Here is a 16,388-nt window from a genome sequence, read left to right as displayed (position 1 = left end):
CACATTAGTGGGAACACTAGTATGTACACGTGTATGCAATGTGCAGCATGGTGGCACAGTAGTTAGCACTCTAGTCTTGTAGCACTGCATCCAAGGTTCGAATGCCAGCCAGGGCACTATCTGCAAGGAGTTTGTATGTTTTCCCTGTGTCTGCGTGGGTTTCGTCCGGGCACTCCGGTTTCCTCTCACATCCCCAAGACATACTGATAAACTAATTGGCTTCTCCCTAAATTGGCCCTAGACTATTATGGACATATGACTATGGTAGGGATTAGATTGTGAGCTCTTTTAAGGGACAGTTACTGACTCTGTACATTGCTGAAGAAGATGTCAGGGCTATGCAGCAAATTGCTATGCATTTGATAAGTCCATTTCCAGGCTGCATAGATTGCATTAGCTCAGAGTTATTTGCATCTTATTGACCATCCCCAGAGGCCCATCCAGCTATATGACTGCAGCCTTGTCTGGCAAATGATCAGGTGGTAACCCCTAGGGATGGTCAATGAGATGCAAATAATTTCAAGCTTGCAGCTTGAAAATGAACCAATCAAATCCTGCTGAGGAAAAATTTGATTGGTCCATTTTCAAGCTGAATAAATTTTCATACAAAACTTACATAAGCCCGCATCAACTCCAAATTATTTGCAGCTCATTGACCATCCCTGGTAACCACTGTTTCACTTTCTTACACAATGCAACCTCCCAGCTGGACCTAACTGCTACAACCGCTACTATTTGTATCTATCGATCGAATGATTGATGGTGTACAAAACCATGCAGACAACTAACCCTCAACACTCTTTCACAGTCCCAGAGATAACAATCGCACCAGCTTGTATGACCACAGTTTCTATAAACTGGGCATAGTCAACAAAAATGTGGATTGCCTTGTAGGAGTCAAGGCGATTGAACCTGTCAAAACAGTTGATGAAATATGGATAAGCGGACAAACCTCATGACAGACCAGGAGCTCAGTTACGCCATCGGCCTGCGTGATGCTACAGGAGCACATCTTTCTCCTGCATTCCCACAATGACTTCAAGTCACTAAGCAATAGCACTTTCGGGAACACGGCTGTGGAGTGGGTACTCAGATCTACTTTAAAGTGTAACTGTCGGGCATAAAATAAATTATTTTTATCTGGTAAACCAGTAATAAGGATGCTAACCAGGCAATCCAAAAGTTAAAATCACTATTACTTTTTTTTGTTGATAAATGATCATTCCCCAGTTTACCTGACTTATTTAGTACACACAACATTTGGTACACAAAAAGGAAGTTGCAGGGAATGCTGGGTTGTCCTTGTTTGCTTCTCTATTTCCCCTCAGACTTAACTAACACAGTATGATTGGCTGAAGCCTCTTTCCCTCCTGTTTTCCCTTCCCACACCTCTGTTCCTCTCTGATTGGCCAATATTTCTCATGCTGAGACAATGCACTTTATAGTGAAGGAAGGGCAAATCAGGGAGAGGAGAGTAAGGGAGGAAATGACAACAGTGTTGGCTTCAAAATAGCCACACTTAAAGGGTTAAGGCTAAAAAAAAAAAAAATTTAGTTTTACTCACCTGGGGGCTTCTACCAGCCCCCTGCAGCTACTTCCGGTTTCGGCGACAGGCCTGGGAATGCGAGTGATTCTTTGCGTTCCTGGCTGCAATAGCACCCTATATACTGCTATTGCGGCCAGGAACGCGAAGAATCACTCGCTTTCCCAGGCCTGTCGCCGAAACCAGAAGTAGCTGCCGGCGGGGACACGAGGATCCGAGTGAGACGCCGTGGGCACAGGACGGCTGCAGGAGGCTGGTAGAAGCCCCAGGTAAGTAAAACTCATTTTTTTTCAGTCTTAAGTGTGCCTTTAAAATGGGAAATGCTGAGAAGGATTTTCTCTTTTTTTACTGTAGAAAAATCACTAAAATCAAAACGTGGACAGTACAATACATATGTTATGTAAGTAGAGCAAGTATTTATCTACTTATATATGTTGGGGGGTTTCTGAGATAGTATGGTTGACAGCTCCTCTTTAAGTGAGTTGAAATCATATTTTTTGGTAAATTACCGAACCATTACCGCATATGAAAAAATCTCTAAAATACCGAATGTGATATTTTACCAACTTATTAATTTTTACTCAAACAGGTCTTGGTGAATTGACACCTATGAATTTGCCGTAAAGCAGACAGTAAACACGGCAAGGCTTCATGCCAGACCAGAGCGACATCTTGCTCTGGCTCCATAACCCAGTGCACACCTTTCCCGTTGCTCTCACTCTAGAGAAGCCATCACATTAACACAGCAGATGTATAATTTAAGAGGCTGTTATCAGGATGGATGAGATGCCATGACGGCTGGAATGGAGCTGCCATATAAAGTTAAGGTTAAGAGCGAAAAAAAAAGCAAGCAGGGCCTCTCTCTGAGGGCTGAGGTAAAATTCACGATGGCTGAGCACAGTTGAGGGGAAAAAACAAAAGTCTCTTCTGATCCTAAGAAAGCAGAAAGCACCACGGCCTCTATTAAGATTAATGGTGTCACTGCTTCGCTGATTCCTAAAGCTCTTTGCTGAGCAGAAGGCTATTTGTGATGATTAAATATTTCCACACGCAGAACCCAAAATAAAATCAAGCTGCATTTAAAGAGAAACTGCAATGGGGAACTTTAAAGAGAAACTCCAACCTAGAATTGAACTTTATCCCAATCAGTAGCTGATACCCCCTTTTACATGAGAAATATAATGATTTTCACAAACAGACCATCAGGGGGCGCTGTATGACTGATTTTGTGCTGAAACCCCTCCCACAAAAAGCTCTGAGTACCGCGGTACTCTGGGCAAACTGCTACAATGCAACAATGTTCACAGACAGGAATTAGCTGTTTACAGCTGTCTCTAACAGCCAAAACAGCTAGGAGCAGCTACATAACCTGCCCACAGTAAACATGTCACCATGTAATACATGTCAGAATGTGAATCTGGGAGAGGAAAGATTTCACAATGAGCAAACACTGACTAAATCATTTATACATAATTATGGTAAAAAATGAAGCACTTTTTTTTACTACATTATTTTCACTGGAGTTCCTCTTTAATCTGGTGCACAAAAATGTCAAACTTTCCTGTGAGGAATTTACATTTGTATGGCTGAGTTTTAGTGCCATGTACTCAATGCAGAGTTGTGCTGCAGGGATGTGCATATCAGGCATTATGATAAGGTTACTGTGGGACTAGGGTCAGAAAGTCATGCAGTGTTAGTGTGTGTGGTGGAGGGTCACAGTGATATGGTAGTGCTAGAGTGTAGGGAAGGGTCAGGGAGGCAGGCTAAAGATAGTGCGCAAGGTTAAAAGCAGTATGTGGAGGTAAGTTATGTGTATGGGCAGGTTTGCTGTGAAGGCTGTGTCAGGAGTGTGAGAGCAGGGTTAGTGTGAGAGCTGAGTCAGGGTGTGAGGGTAGGCTCAGGGACTAAGCATAGGTTCAGGGTGTGAGCGCAGGCTTAGATTGTAAAAGTAGGTTTAGGGTGTGAGGGTAGGCCTATGATGCGCTTTGGGAAAGGGTGTGAGGGTAAGGTTAATTTGAGGGTAGGGTAGGTAAGGGTGTGAGGGTAAGGTTAATTTGAGGGTTGGTTAGGTAAGGGTGTGAGGGTAAGGTTAATTTGAGGGTAGGGTAGGTAAGGGTGTGAGGGTAAGGTTAATTTGAGGGTAGGGTAGGTAAAGGTGTGAGTGTAAGGTTAATTTGAGGGTAGGTAAGGGTGTGAGGGTAAGGTTCATTTGAGGGTAGGGTAGGTAAGGGTGTGAGGGTAAGGTTAATTTGAGGGTAGGGTAGGTAAGGGTGTGAGGGTAAGGTTAATTTCAGGGTAGGGTAGGCAAGGGTGTGAGGGTAAGGTTAATTTGAGGGTAGGGTAGGTAAGGGTGTGAGGGTAAGGTTAGTCTGAGGGTAGATTCAAAGTGTGACAGTAGGGTTAGTATATGGGAAGAGCTATTATGAAACTAGGGTTAGGGTGTGAGGGTAGCATGAGGGTAGGGCTAGTTTTAGGGCAGTGTCAGGGTGTGTAAAGGTAGCGTGAGGGCGTGTGAGGGTAGCGTGAGGGAGTGTGAGGGTAGCCTCAGGGCGTGTGAGGGTAGCCTCAGGACGTGTGAGGGTAGCGTTAGCTAGATGATAGTACTGAGGTAAGCGACATTCTGCGACATCTGCTATGTTTGGAAAGTAATGGCATTCGTTTTGTAAAGCAACAATATGGTTTATTAATTCTTTACAAAAGCTACACTTACAAAAATGTTATAAAATTTTAATTAAGCCTGCTGTCCTTTAAGGGAAAAAATGCTTAACTTCCCACTTTTCTTAACTTGCCTTTATGCTTCTGAAGGCATGTGAGTCACAACATACAGTAGCTGCCACCAAGTAACGTACAGTGATGGGTATAATCACAACTTACTTGTGCCCGGGGTGGAACAGCACAGAGGAGACTCCATGAGCAAAATGGTAACCAAAGTTGAAGCTGTGGTTTTCTTGGTAATTCTGATTGGCTCCAACACTAGAAAGAAGAACAAAAAAAAACACTTCAATCCAGCGGGAGGAACACTACTTGAAATAGAGAATGTATCAATTCTTTATGAACAGCCAGCAAGGAGATTAATCTAGGATGCTACCTGACTAGGTAACTGTTCAGCTGCCCGCGATAATTAATCACCAGGAGTTCGGCTGACCACTGTGCGCTTGCTTTGTACTCCAGGAACACCAGGCCGGCAATGGCGTAACTCAGGTCCCCAGGGAAGCTGGCATGCTATAAAAAAGGCAGAGAAAAGAAACCTCAGGTCTAGTTCCTAGTTTAACACACACAAAAAAGATGAAAGAGAAAGTGTTCCAGGCCATTGCTATTCCATTCTTAAAGCGGACTTGAACTTAGAACCTTCTCTCTAAGCAACAGCATAATAACTTTTAAAGAAAAACATTTCCTTGTTACAGCTTATAAATTCCCTACTAAGATTCTGCAGTGTGGTTACTTCCTGGTATCCTGGAGCACAGAAAGGGTTAACCTCCTGTGTTTACATATTAGCTCAGAACTAGGCAGACATGGAAGAGAGCTGACAGCTCAAATTACACTAGCCCATAACTTGCTGAGAAGGTATAATTAAACAGACTGTCCTCGATAAACACACGATTCTCTGTTTTCCAACTCTCCTGAACAAGAGTTCAGGTCCCCTTTAAAAAGTGTCAGTTGTCTTTCTGTCATTCAGATGTTTTGGATTCAGTGGATTCTGAGTTTTACACCTTCAACAAGCCAGTAATGGCCACACACCTAATCTACAAAAACCTCCCTCTATATTAACTCCTCCTCCAATGATAATGATAGCTCCTTCCTGACACCTAACCCAAACGTACCTCCCTAATGTAAACTGACCGCAGGGTTTACTCCCTGCCGACTCCTCACCACAGCCTCCCTTCTAATTCCAACCAAAGACCAAGAGGCACAGACACAGACACAAACACACACAGACACAGACACAAACACACACAGACACAGACACAGACACAAACACACACACACACCCCCAGAGAGGCACACACACACACACACACACACACACACACACAGGGACACACACACACACACACAGAGAGGCACACACAGACACACACACAGACACAAAGACACACACAGACACAGAGACACACACAGACACAGAGACACAGAGACACACACACACACACACATACAGGCCTTCCTCAAAACCGCATCGCCCCTCTAAAATCCATCATGAACGCAGCAGCCAGACTCATCTACTCCTCCCACCGCTCTGTCTCCACAACTCCCCTACGCAAATCCCTTCATTGGCTTCCAATTCACTTCAGAATCAGCTTCAAGATCCTATGTTTGGCATACAAATCCATACACAAGTCCTGCCCAACCTACATCTCTGACCTGGTCAGCAGATATACATCTGGCCGCCCACTTCGCTCCTCCAATGACCTCCTCTTAACCACCCCACGCATCTCGCACTCCCATGCCAGACTGCAGGACTTCACTAGAGCTGCCCCTATCCTGTGGAACTCTCTCCCACTGCCCATCAGGCTCGCTCCCACCTTCAACACCTTCAAAAAAGCACTCAAAACTCACTTCTTCAAGGAGGCCTACATCAACTCAACACTACCCTAATCCTTTCTGTCAATAACTTCTTGATGCATCCCTCCTTTTGTGTCACCAGCCCCTCCCTCTAGATTGTACGCCTTTGGCAGGGCCCTCTCCCCTTGTGTATCATACTTGACTGTGTGCACTTTACCCAGAATTTGGAACTGGTAATTTTTACCACTACCATTCCAGTTTATGATCTAGCATTGTACTATTATCTGCATTGTGTTGTGTATCTTATTGCTATTACCTGTATTGTTGTATCTATGGTCTGTTACCTGTATTGTTCTGTCAACCCTGTTATCATTGTCTGTAATCCTATTTATTGTACAGCGCTGCGTAATATGTTGGCGCTATATAAATATAATAAATAATAATAAATAAACACACACACACACACTAATCCTAACATCTAAACGTTCCAATTAAACCCAAACTTCTTCTACCTTAAGCCTCTAAAGATGTCCACTAACAATACAATTTGCAGAACAATCGATTCTTTATATGAACAAGCGGAAATAATAATTGTGATCACTGGGTAAAATGTCCTAACCAATCCGATCACATAAATTAAATCGACCAGATTTTCAGATCGATCCCCTCAATCTGCTTGGCTTCATTAGTGATCCCAAACCATAATTTCCGATTGTTCATACAAAAAATTGTTTGTAAACGATCGTTTGGCAAATAGTATCCTTAGTGGCCACCTTAACACTAACCAACCCATCCTCCCCCCCCCACACACACACACACACACACACACCTACAGCCTGAGCAAGCGAGTTGTTTCTACCATGCCAGATCGAACATTTTGATTGATTTCGGATGGAAATCTATCAAATTTACAATCGAATCTCCCAGTTATCGATGTCAAATTACCTACTTTATGGGCACCCTTAGTTTTATATAATCGCCAAGGGCCCAATGTAATATTTAAGAAAAAAAAGGGTAAGGCTAAGTACTATGCAGCCCTGCCCCGAAAAGAAAAAGTCTGCCTGGAGCTGTATGCTGTTTTGGTACCCATTTCTCGCTATTGGATTGCCACTTGAAGCATACGCATCAGGTAAAGTTGTACATACCGGTGGGATGACAAAGAGCTCGCTTCCAATGAGATCGAATAATCTGACGGTCCCGGTGCTCTCAGCATAAGCCACTAAGGTGCAGTCAAGGCTCCACGCCACACGCCTCCATTGGGGGTTTGGGTCTTTAGGAACTACAAAGCAGAACAACAAACGAAATGAAGGTTGCAGACACTATTACATTAGTAAGTAGATGGGTTAACTAGCCTCACTGATCTTTTCAGCAACGACTATGACCATTGCACGAAACTGGGAAAAACCTTAGATCAATTTTAAGTCAAAACCAGCATAAATTTGTTCATGATTAACAAAAAACTGACCAGTATTTTGAAAGATACCCATAAAAAAAAATTCCAAAAAATGTGAGATCCCAAGCTGGAACCCCTCATTGGAGAACGCTAGCATAATGAGGCTGTGAGACAGGCTCTCTTCTTCCTTCCTCCTTTTCTTCATCCTTTCTTTCTTCTTCTCATCTTTGCATTTTACCATCAGGCTTAACCCATTCTCTCTTTGGCGTTTTGTTGGCTCCCAAAAAAGACACAAATTTCTGTAATTCCCCAGTCCTCTTTTCTCTGGACTAGCTTTCCTCACTTGACTTGATAGCAGGTTGAAACCTCTGGAGTACTAGTTGAGGTTACATTGGCGTAATTACATGAATAACTTTGTGTTAAACAAGTTGTACAGTTACCTTTCATCTTTACTGGTGATTAATGTGCTTGAAAACACTTGAACAAGACTTTTGTTACTGTATGTTACTCTATTATATGCTGAAAACTAATAAAACTTTTGAAACACAAAAGAAGTGTAGCTTCCATTAAAGAGACTCTGAAGTCTCATAAAATGCCACTTTTTATGTAACAGTTACCTTCAGCAGTATCACCCCAACTAAAACGCCGCATCCCAGTGGCAGATCGCTGGTTTTAAACACCCCCAAATACCGGGGCAAAATTCTACGACTTTCCTAGTTGTGTATTTTGCTGCCCAGGGAGGCAGAGTTTTGAGCTGCAGCTCTGCCTCCATTCACGTCAATCCCCACGGATCTCCGCCTCTCCCCGCCCCTCTCAGTGAAGGAAGACAGAGGGGCGGGTAGAGGCGGCGATCAGCGGGGATTGACACGCATGGAGGCAGAGCTACAGCCCAAAGCTCTGCCTCTATGAGGAAGTGCTCCCCGCATTTTCCCACGGGGATTTGGAGGGTTTTAAACCAGCGATCTGCCGCGGGGATGCAGCGCTTTAGTTAGGGCGATACTGCTGAAGGTATCTGTTACATAAAAAGTGGCATTTTATGAGACTTCAGAGTCTCTTTAAGGGGTAAATAGACTGCTCGATTTCAGCCATCGATCAATCGACTCTATTTTATTGATCCATCGGAAATCGATTCTATCAAATCTCTTGATTGAAATCGGCTGCAAATCGATCAATTTGATCTATCTAACAGGATGGAAAATCTAGGTCGATGGCCCATAGAGTTGCATTGGCTCTAATGGTCCAATAATGCATTTAGATCAATTTCCAACAGATTTAATTCTGAAATCTATTGGAAATCTGTTCCTAGTGTTTGGCACACATCAGATAGATTCCTGTCAGATTCGACTTGACAGGCATCTGACAGAAATCTATCTGATAGTCGAATCTGCTGCAAATCTATAAGTGTATGGCCACTTTAACTGTTTTCTGTGTTAAATATAAACAATGTGATAATGGGATAACATGTGCATGCTGTATGTAAGATTAGATTTGTATTTTCAATTTTATAGTTTCATACAAATCAATAACATTTCTATAGCGCTTTTCTCCCATAGGACACAAAGCGCTTAGGCTCTCTCAGATTCATTATTTGGTAGTTGGATGAAGCATTCACACAACAAAAGTTATATTTCTGCAAATGCCAAACTGAACAGGTGGGTTTGCAGTCTGGATTTAAAAACGTCCAGAGATGGAGCTGTCCTGATCTGTTGTGGTAAGGAGTTCCAAAACGTAGGAGCAGCATGACAGAAGGCTCTGGGACCAAAAGTTTCCAAGTGGACTCTGGGTATGACTAGATTATTAGAACCTGTGGATCTGAGATTGCGGGGATTGCTACGCAGCTGCAACATTTCTTTCATGTATCCAGGGCCCAGATTATTTAGTGATTTAAATGTCAGTAGGCCGTTCTTGAATAGGACACCCCATTTTATAGGTAGCCAGTGAAGGGAGTGCAGGACTGGCGTTATGTGGCAGTGACGGGGTTGGTTGGTTAGCAGTCTGGCAGCAGTATTCTGTATTAGCTGCAGGCGGTACAAGGCCTTTTTTGGAAGGCCAGTGTAGAGAGCATTACAGCAGTCCAGTCGGGAGGTAATAATGGCGTGGACTAAGGTTGGCAGATCTTCTGGGGGGATGAGGTGCTTGATTTTTGCCATGTTCTTCAGGTGAAAATAGGATGATTTCACCACAGCAGAGATGTGAGTTGACGTTTAAATCCCCATCAATTAGTACTACCAGGCTACGCACATGATTAGAGCTTTGTAGATCCGTGCCTCCTATTCCCAGTGGTGAAGACTGCAAGTAAAGTTGTTTTGTTGTCATGCGCTGCACTCCGATCAGAAGGACTTCAGTTTTGTCTGCATTTAGTTTCAGCCAGTTGTCATTCATCCATTGCTGTAGTTCACGTAAGCAGGCGTTTATAGTTGGAGTCGGAACATCAAACAGATTGTGGGTGGGCACACCAAATTCATAAGTCGGGTGCTTGGTATTATGGCTTAGGTTTGCCAATCTGTATATCCAAACGCCTTGATGAAGGGGGGACCCACACGCCTTGATGAAGGGGGACCCTGCGAGGCCCCCGAAACAATTGTCGGTACTATTGTGGATATAATGGCTCAATAAAGGAGCGCACTTTACTTGGAACATGGAGTGCTGGTATACTTGACGTTTGTTTATAGTTGGATCTGTCACACCAGGCTTGAATTAAATATATAGTTGGGTGTCGTCCGCATAGCAGTGGTATGTCAGACCATGTTTTTGGATTAGTTTTCCAAGCGGTAACACGTAAATTGTGAAAAGCAGGGGAGAAAGGATTGAGCACTGTGGCACCCCATACTTAAGTGATACAGGGGTGGACAGGAAGGGCCCCATAGACACTTTTTGGGTTCTGCCACTCAAGAAGGATTGGAACCACTGAAGAACTATTCCATCAATGCCGCAGTATTCTTGTAGCCTGTTTATCAAGAGGTCATTGTGAACTGCATCAAAGGCTGCAGAAAGGTCTAGCAGTATCAGGATGGAGCACTCTTCTCTGTCTCTTGCCATGAGCAGGTGGTTGCATATTTGGATAAGGGCAGTTTCAGTGCTGTGATGTTTCCTGAAGCCAGACTGGAAGGGGTCATAACTGTTATTTTTTAGGATTTTGGCTTCTAGCTGGAGGTATACCGCTTTTTCAACCCAGAAAGGGACGGTTAGAGACAGGTCTGTAGCTGGTCCTTGCATCTGGGTCCAGGGAGGGTTTTTTTGAGGAGACGCCTGATGATGGCTTCCTTCAGTAAAGTAGGAAAAATCCCTGATTGGAAGGAACAGTTAACAATTTTGAGGAATACCGGTACAAACAGGTCAGGGCAGTTCAACATGAACTGTGCTGGGCCAGGATCCAGGTCACAGGTAGTTTAGCGGAGGTGAAGAAGGACGCTTGATGTGACTTCTTCATCAATTTCTTTGAAGTTTGACCAAGGTGTTACGTTGTCTCTGCTAATTGTCTTCGGTGCTATATTAGGCTCAGATGCTGTAAGTTGGATGGCGGACCTTATAGCGGAGACTTTGTCTGAGTAGTAATAGGCAAATTGGTGACAGAGGTGCATTGAAGACTGCATATTAAGTTTTTGACATGCCGGGTTTCAGAGTTTTTCCACTGTGCGGAACAGTTGGGCTGGACTGTTAACTGCGTTTGCTATCTCATGTGATAGAAAGGATGACTTTTTCTCAGTGATTACCTTTTGGTAGTTCAAGTGGAGGATTAAGGCATGTTTGTCTTCTGGGGACTGAGATTTGCGCCAGTCTTGCAAGCTTTCGGCCTTGTCTTTTCAGCTCTTTTATAGAGTTATCAAACCACTGTGCATGATGATGTGGAGTAAGATATTTGGTGCGCAGAGGAGCAATGGTCTCAAAGGTGGAGGACACACATTTGTTGTATTTAAACACCAGAGTATCAGGTTACTAATTTTCAGTAGTTAAAACCTTATAGCACAATATATCAAATCAGGCATACAAGTTTATCCTACAAAACGTCTTTGAATTTTTGAATTTATTTTGCGGATAACTACCACAATAGAACACTCAACAGGAATACATCATCGCTAACTGTACATACTCAAAAACCCATCACACACCAAAATCAATTTGTTTCACAGAATGTTTTCAGCTACTTAGCGTCTGTATAACATATTTTTACATTTCAATTAGCCTCTCTGGCTGCTGCGGCTCCTGTTGACCCAGCTGAACGATGTTGCATTGTAAGATATTTGTGGCATGCATAAAAAACAAAATAAAGAAAGGACAGCACAGCTTTGTAATTACTCACCTTGACATTTTCCTATGACGGAACCAAAGTCGTCTTTTGCAGACCTGGATGTGCACAGGAAACAGAATACAAAGGGGAAATGAAATCTTGATAACTACCAGAGACTGATGGATTCTTGCAAACATACAGTGGAGATATGTAGCCATCGATTTTATGAATAAATAGATGAACTGAAGAGCTCGGCTTTGCCGGGAAAGGGTATTCTTAGCCTAGACGATGCATCTCTGAAAACGTAACATTCCTTATTTTGTACAGGTGTATAGTTCTCATGCAAATGAATCTGTTCTGCTGCTTCTGGAAGGGAAAGGCATCATATTCGGCTCACAACAACATGGAATTCATTGTGTTCTGAATGCCTCATATTTACTTCAATGAGAGATCTGAGATTAAAGTTTACTCTGAAAGTTTGAGGCCTTTGAGGGCCCCTTTGCACTTGCAGGTAATTACTGTGTTGTGTTACCCTAGTTTACCGAAAGGGGTTGCAAAAGCAAGGAAAGTCTATGGAGACTTTCACACTTATTGCAATCCATTTCGGTGCCCCTGAAGTGTCCGAGCTGAAGCAAGGGCAGCAGCGTGCTACCACAAGCACCACTCTTAACAAACAGTGCTCGGGGTAATGGAAGTAAAATATAAAGTTTTCTACTGTCTCAGGTATACTTTATAAGTGAAATTCTACCTATGTTGAGGTATTTGATGATCCCTTCAGCTCAGCTCTACCCAATGCAATGATTGATGGCAACCATAATTTTAACTTGCTTACCTTGTTCAAATGCATACATACTGACAGATTGTGTGACTCAGGGCCCCAACAGTCCCTCAATTAGTGTGAGAAATAATCAAAAGGCATATGGAGGCTGCCATATTTGCTGCCTTTTAAACAATACCAATTGGCCAACTGATCTCTTGCCAAGTGGCTGAAGTAATCCTAAGAAATAAAGGGAGGTACGCACACCACATTCTTAAAGCGTTACTTAAAGAAAACCCAGGTGGGCAGATAGGACACAGAGGCATGTGCTCTGTCTGATGACAGGCCTCTGTGTCCCCACACCGCCACTCTCTGCCCCCCAAGCCAGCCCCCCACGATTAGCGACAATATTTGTCGCTATCTCAGAGGTAAACACAGGGAGAGGGATTCCCCTGTTCAAAATGCCTGTCAGGGGCTTTCCTGCAGGGTTTCCAGAACTGCCATTGGAAAGCTCTCTCTACCTGACCACGCCCCTGGCGCTCCCTGCACGCTGTGAGACACACAGTCTCTCTGTGCAGCGTCGTGACCTATAGGACACCAAAGTGAAAGTGGGCCATTGCGGCCCACTGCAGCGGTGGGGAGAGGCATTTTTTTTCGGCTACCTGGATCAGGTAGCCTACTTTTTTTTATCTCTTTTTGAGCCAACCTCGGGTTCTCTTTAAAGTAAACCTGAGATGGGGACTTAAGGCTTATCGCTCCCACGCCATCCTCCGTCTCCCCATTCGTCCGCAAATGGCTCAGAAAGTCCGTCGGTCCGAGGCCAACTGCACTCCCGGCTCTGCGCTTGCCCGACGATGGGAGCGAGACAGTGGGTGTGCACGGCTTGACTGGGCCTGCGGCCACTAGCCCAAACTGGACAATTTACCGGGGCCAGTTGTGAAAGAGGAGGCCGAGGAGTACAGTGTGGGAACAATAAGTATTGAAGGGGCTGGAGGAAGCCCCAGGTATGTATATTTTTTCTTAAGTCCCCATCTGAGGTACACTTTAAGCATCCTGCAGTCATCCTGTGCCCATGCCGTCCTTCTGCACCATGATTGAGCTCCCGTTGCCAGGAGCATTTTGCTCATGCACAGTAGTGATTTCCCTGTACTGCGCATGTGCAGAACGCTGCTGTTAACCAGCAAGCAATGAGGCGGCCCATGGCCGTCCAGCTTTGAGGAGGTCACCGCTGCTGGCCAGAGGGTCTTGGAAGGACGGCGTGGGCACAGGATGACTGGATTGCGGGGGGCTGTAAGTAGCCCCAGGTAAGTTAAACTTTTTACCGAGCTTTGGATTTCCTTTAAGGTACTTGCATTTATTGTTTCATCTGCACTGTGCATTGAGAAAGGGGACCCTGCGTGGCTCCAAAATGATCATTGGCAATACAGTCGGATGTGTATGGTGATAAAACAATAAATGCAAGTTCCTTAAAAGTGTGGTGTGCGGACCTCCCTTTGTTACTTTGGACCCTTAAAAAGGAAGTCTGCATTTTGCTCTACAGCGACTAGTATGGTCTCTACTGGGCCTAAGGCAAAAAAAACTATTCTTATGATAAGTGGAAATACACATTTAAACAATGCTTAAATGACTTTACAGAATGCTCCCCATAAGTCTTATTTTATGTGACGCTCAATTAATCACTTACCTAATTTCCACACACTGATCCTGAACTGCTGCCAAAAGCTTGCCGTTACTGCGAGAAAAATGAAAGCAAAAACGCTGAAATCATTATAGTGCTATTAACAGTTATAAAACATTGTAATTAAGGAAATACAGTCTGCTTGCTGATAACGTGCTTCTCACCTATTACCCACAATCCTGCTTGCTGCCAAATAAATGTTATTAGCTTACCGCGGCCCATAAAGCTGACCATTTGCCTAAGTGCTGTAGCACATAACATAAGGTGGGACTCTGGGGAAGCTACTCCCAGCTCCAATATAAACTGTCCTCACTGTGTTATATAAAACAACCCACTGCAAAAACTTTATACTGCTCTCTAGTATCGGTAATGAGACACCCGGAACATAAAGTTCATTGCGGTAACACTTTTAAATTAGTGCAATCAACTTTACGGTGGCCTTACAAGCAGTCCATGTGCCACCAGATTGACCATTAGATAGATCCCTCTCTCACTGAATCTCATCAGAGAGGGATCTATGCCTGGCAACACACTGCTGACAGATTTCCAATAGATTTCAGTGTGAAATCTATTGGAAATTGTCCTGGCGCTGCCAAAGCCTGCCTAGCAGTCTCCCCCGAGTGTATCTGTACCTCCCCTTGCCCAGCGTTAGAGGGTCACCTGTCCGCTGGTAAGGCTCCTAGCCTCCTCCGGCGCCACCGCGAGCGCCTGTACTCCATGACTCAGAGACCAGAGGACAACTGTCCCGCAATATCAAGATATGCATGTGCATCCTTAGGCTGGTTTCACGGTGTAAAATGGCGCTCAGGGCTTTCAGGGATCACTGCGTTAGTACATGGTGTTCCATGTCTGGCATTCGGCCGAGCAGGAAGTGACGCGCACTTGCGGTCACTTCCTGCTTTGGGTATGCGGAAGTGCACAGAAGCGTATTACAAAAATACACTTCCACGCATGCGCGCCGCAACATCAACTTCTTTATAGAGAAACTCCGACCAAGCGCTGTATGACTGATATTGTGGTGAGTCCTGTCTCTTTACAGTTACATTATGAGACTTGGTGACGTCACCAAGCCTCGTAATGTAACTGAAGAGACGGGACTTTGCGATGGAGGAAGAAGTGCTGCGCTGGAGAGGGCCCCTGGGTGAGTAGTTATATTTGCTCAAAGGGATTAGACAGGGAAAGGGGGGGGAAGCGAGGATGGGTAGAGGCCACCCACACGTCGCACAGAAGGGGGATCCCCCCCGCCCACAGAGGGGGATCCCCCATCCCAAAATACTGCCACACACAAGGGGGATCCCCGACCCGCCCTAGCATATTCTCTACTAGGCAGGTTAAGTGGCAGCCATTGAGACAGGATTCTGGCCTTTTCTTGTTTTCCTTCCCTTCTCCTTACCAATTCACCTTGTTTTCCCCCCTGAAGGTGTGCAGTGTGATCCGGGGTAGCCTGGGACATTGGTGCGGGTCGTGGGGAGTCAAGGACCTGGAGTTTTTTCCGTCTTGCTGTTGTCTGGGTCCATTGACTATGCGGTTCAGGCCGTGTGAAGACCACCACTGCAGGATGTCAGGTCTCCACTGAGGTTGGAAGACAACACCCGATCGAGACACCATTGGCCTCACCGACTGCAGCTACTCCACCACAGCAGGAACACCTTTAGATCAGCCTCTCCATGATGCCAGCCGCTAATCCGGAAGTAAGGGCCGCCACAGCCAGATGCTTCTGCGACAGCCAGATTATCCTGACCATGACCAGCCCTGCTGAATGCTGCATAGGAGTTGGGACCCACCACAGAAATGAACAATACTGCACCTTTTGAACTGGAAAACCTTGGCCAGCACTGGCAGATGCCAGCAATCGGGAATCTCAGCAGAGTAAGCCGTCACCACAGGTTTCCATGAGGAACTGGGTCATCACTGATGAACCTTTGCCTCCCTCGCCCCCCCCCCCCCCATGTCTCCTTAGGGATGACAGATGATTGCCAAGTGCGACTGGTGGCACCGTAATATGGCAGCCTCGGCTCTTGGCTTTCAGACATTATCCCCCCCATCCTTCCAGAGCCTGTATGAACCAAAACCAATTCCAGGAACAACCCCCCCCCCCCCCCCTTTCTACTTGGCAAAAAAAAATAATAATTCTGATGCACTTTTAATGTACTTTACGCACGGATATAGCCTACAAATGGATGTTCCTAGTAAGTTTAAAGAAAGAAATACACAATATCTCAGAAGCCCAGCGATGTATAACATCTCCTTGGCTCCAATTATCTTTACCAGTTAATATGCTTATAA

General features: G+C 44.8%; 1 protein-coding gene across 2 annotated transcripts in view; it reads right to left on the bottom strand.

Moving 5' to 3' along the window:
* Nucleotides 1–16,388, bottom strand: part of NBAS (NBAS subunit of NRZ tethering complex) — a 916,216-nt gene that overhangs the window by 843,402 nt on the left and 56,426 nt on the right. For both annotated transcript variants that reach the window (XM_068280281.1, XM_068280282.1), the window contains exons 5-9: nt 14,109–14,156; nt 11,740–11,783; nt 7,192–7,325; nt 4,632–4,765; nt 4,418–4,516 (exon numbers count right to left, since the gene is read on the bottom strand). In XM_068280281.1, coding sequence (XP_068136382.1) covers nt 4,418–4,516; nt 4,632–4,765; nt 7,192–7,325; nt 11,740–11,783; nt 14,109–14,156 — 459 coding nt within the window. The remainder of the gene's footprint in view (nt 1–4,417; nt 4,517–4,631; nt 4,766–7,191; nt 7,326–11,739; nt 11,784–14,108; nt 14,157–16,388) is intronic.

Source organism: Hyperolius riggenbachi, chromosome 4, assembly GCF_040937935.1.
Source record: "Hyperolius riggenbachi isolate aHypRig1 chromosome 4, aHypRig1.pri, whole genome shotgun sequence".
Classification (NCBI taxonomy): Eukaryota; Metazoa; Chordata; class Amphibia; order Anura; family Hyperoliidae; genus Hyperolius; species Hyperolius riggenbachi.
Note: the sequence above shows the minus strand (reverse complement) of the source record. Positions and strands in the feature narration are given on the sequence as shown.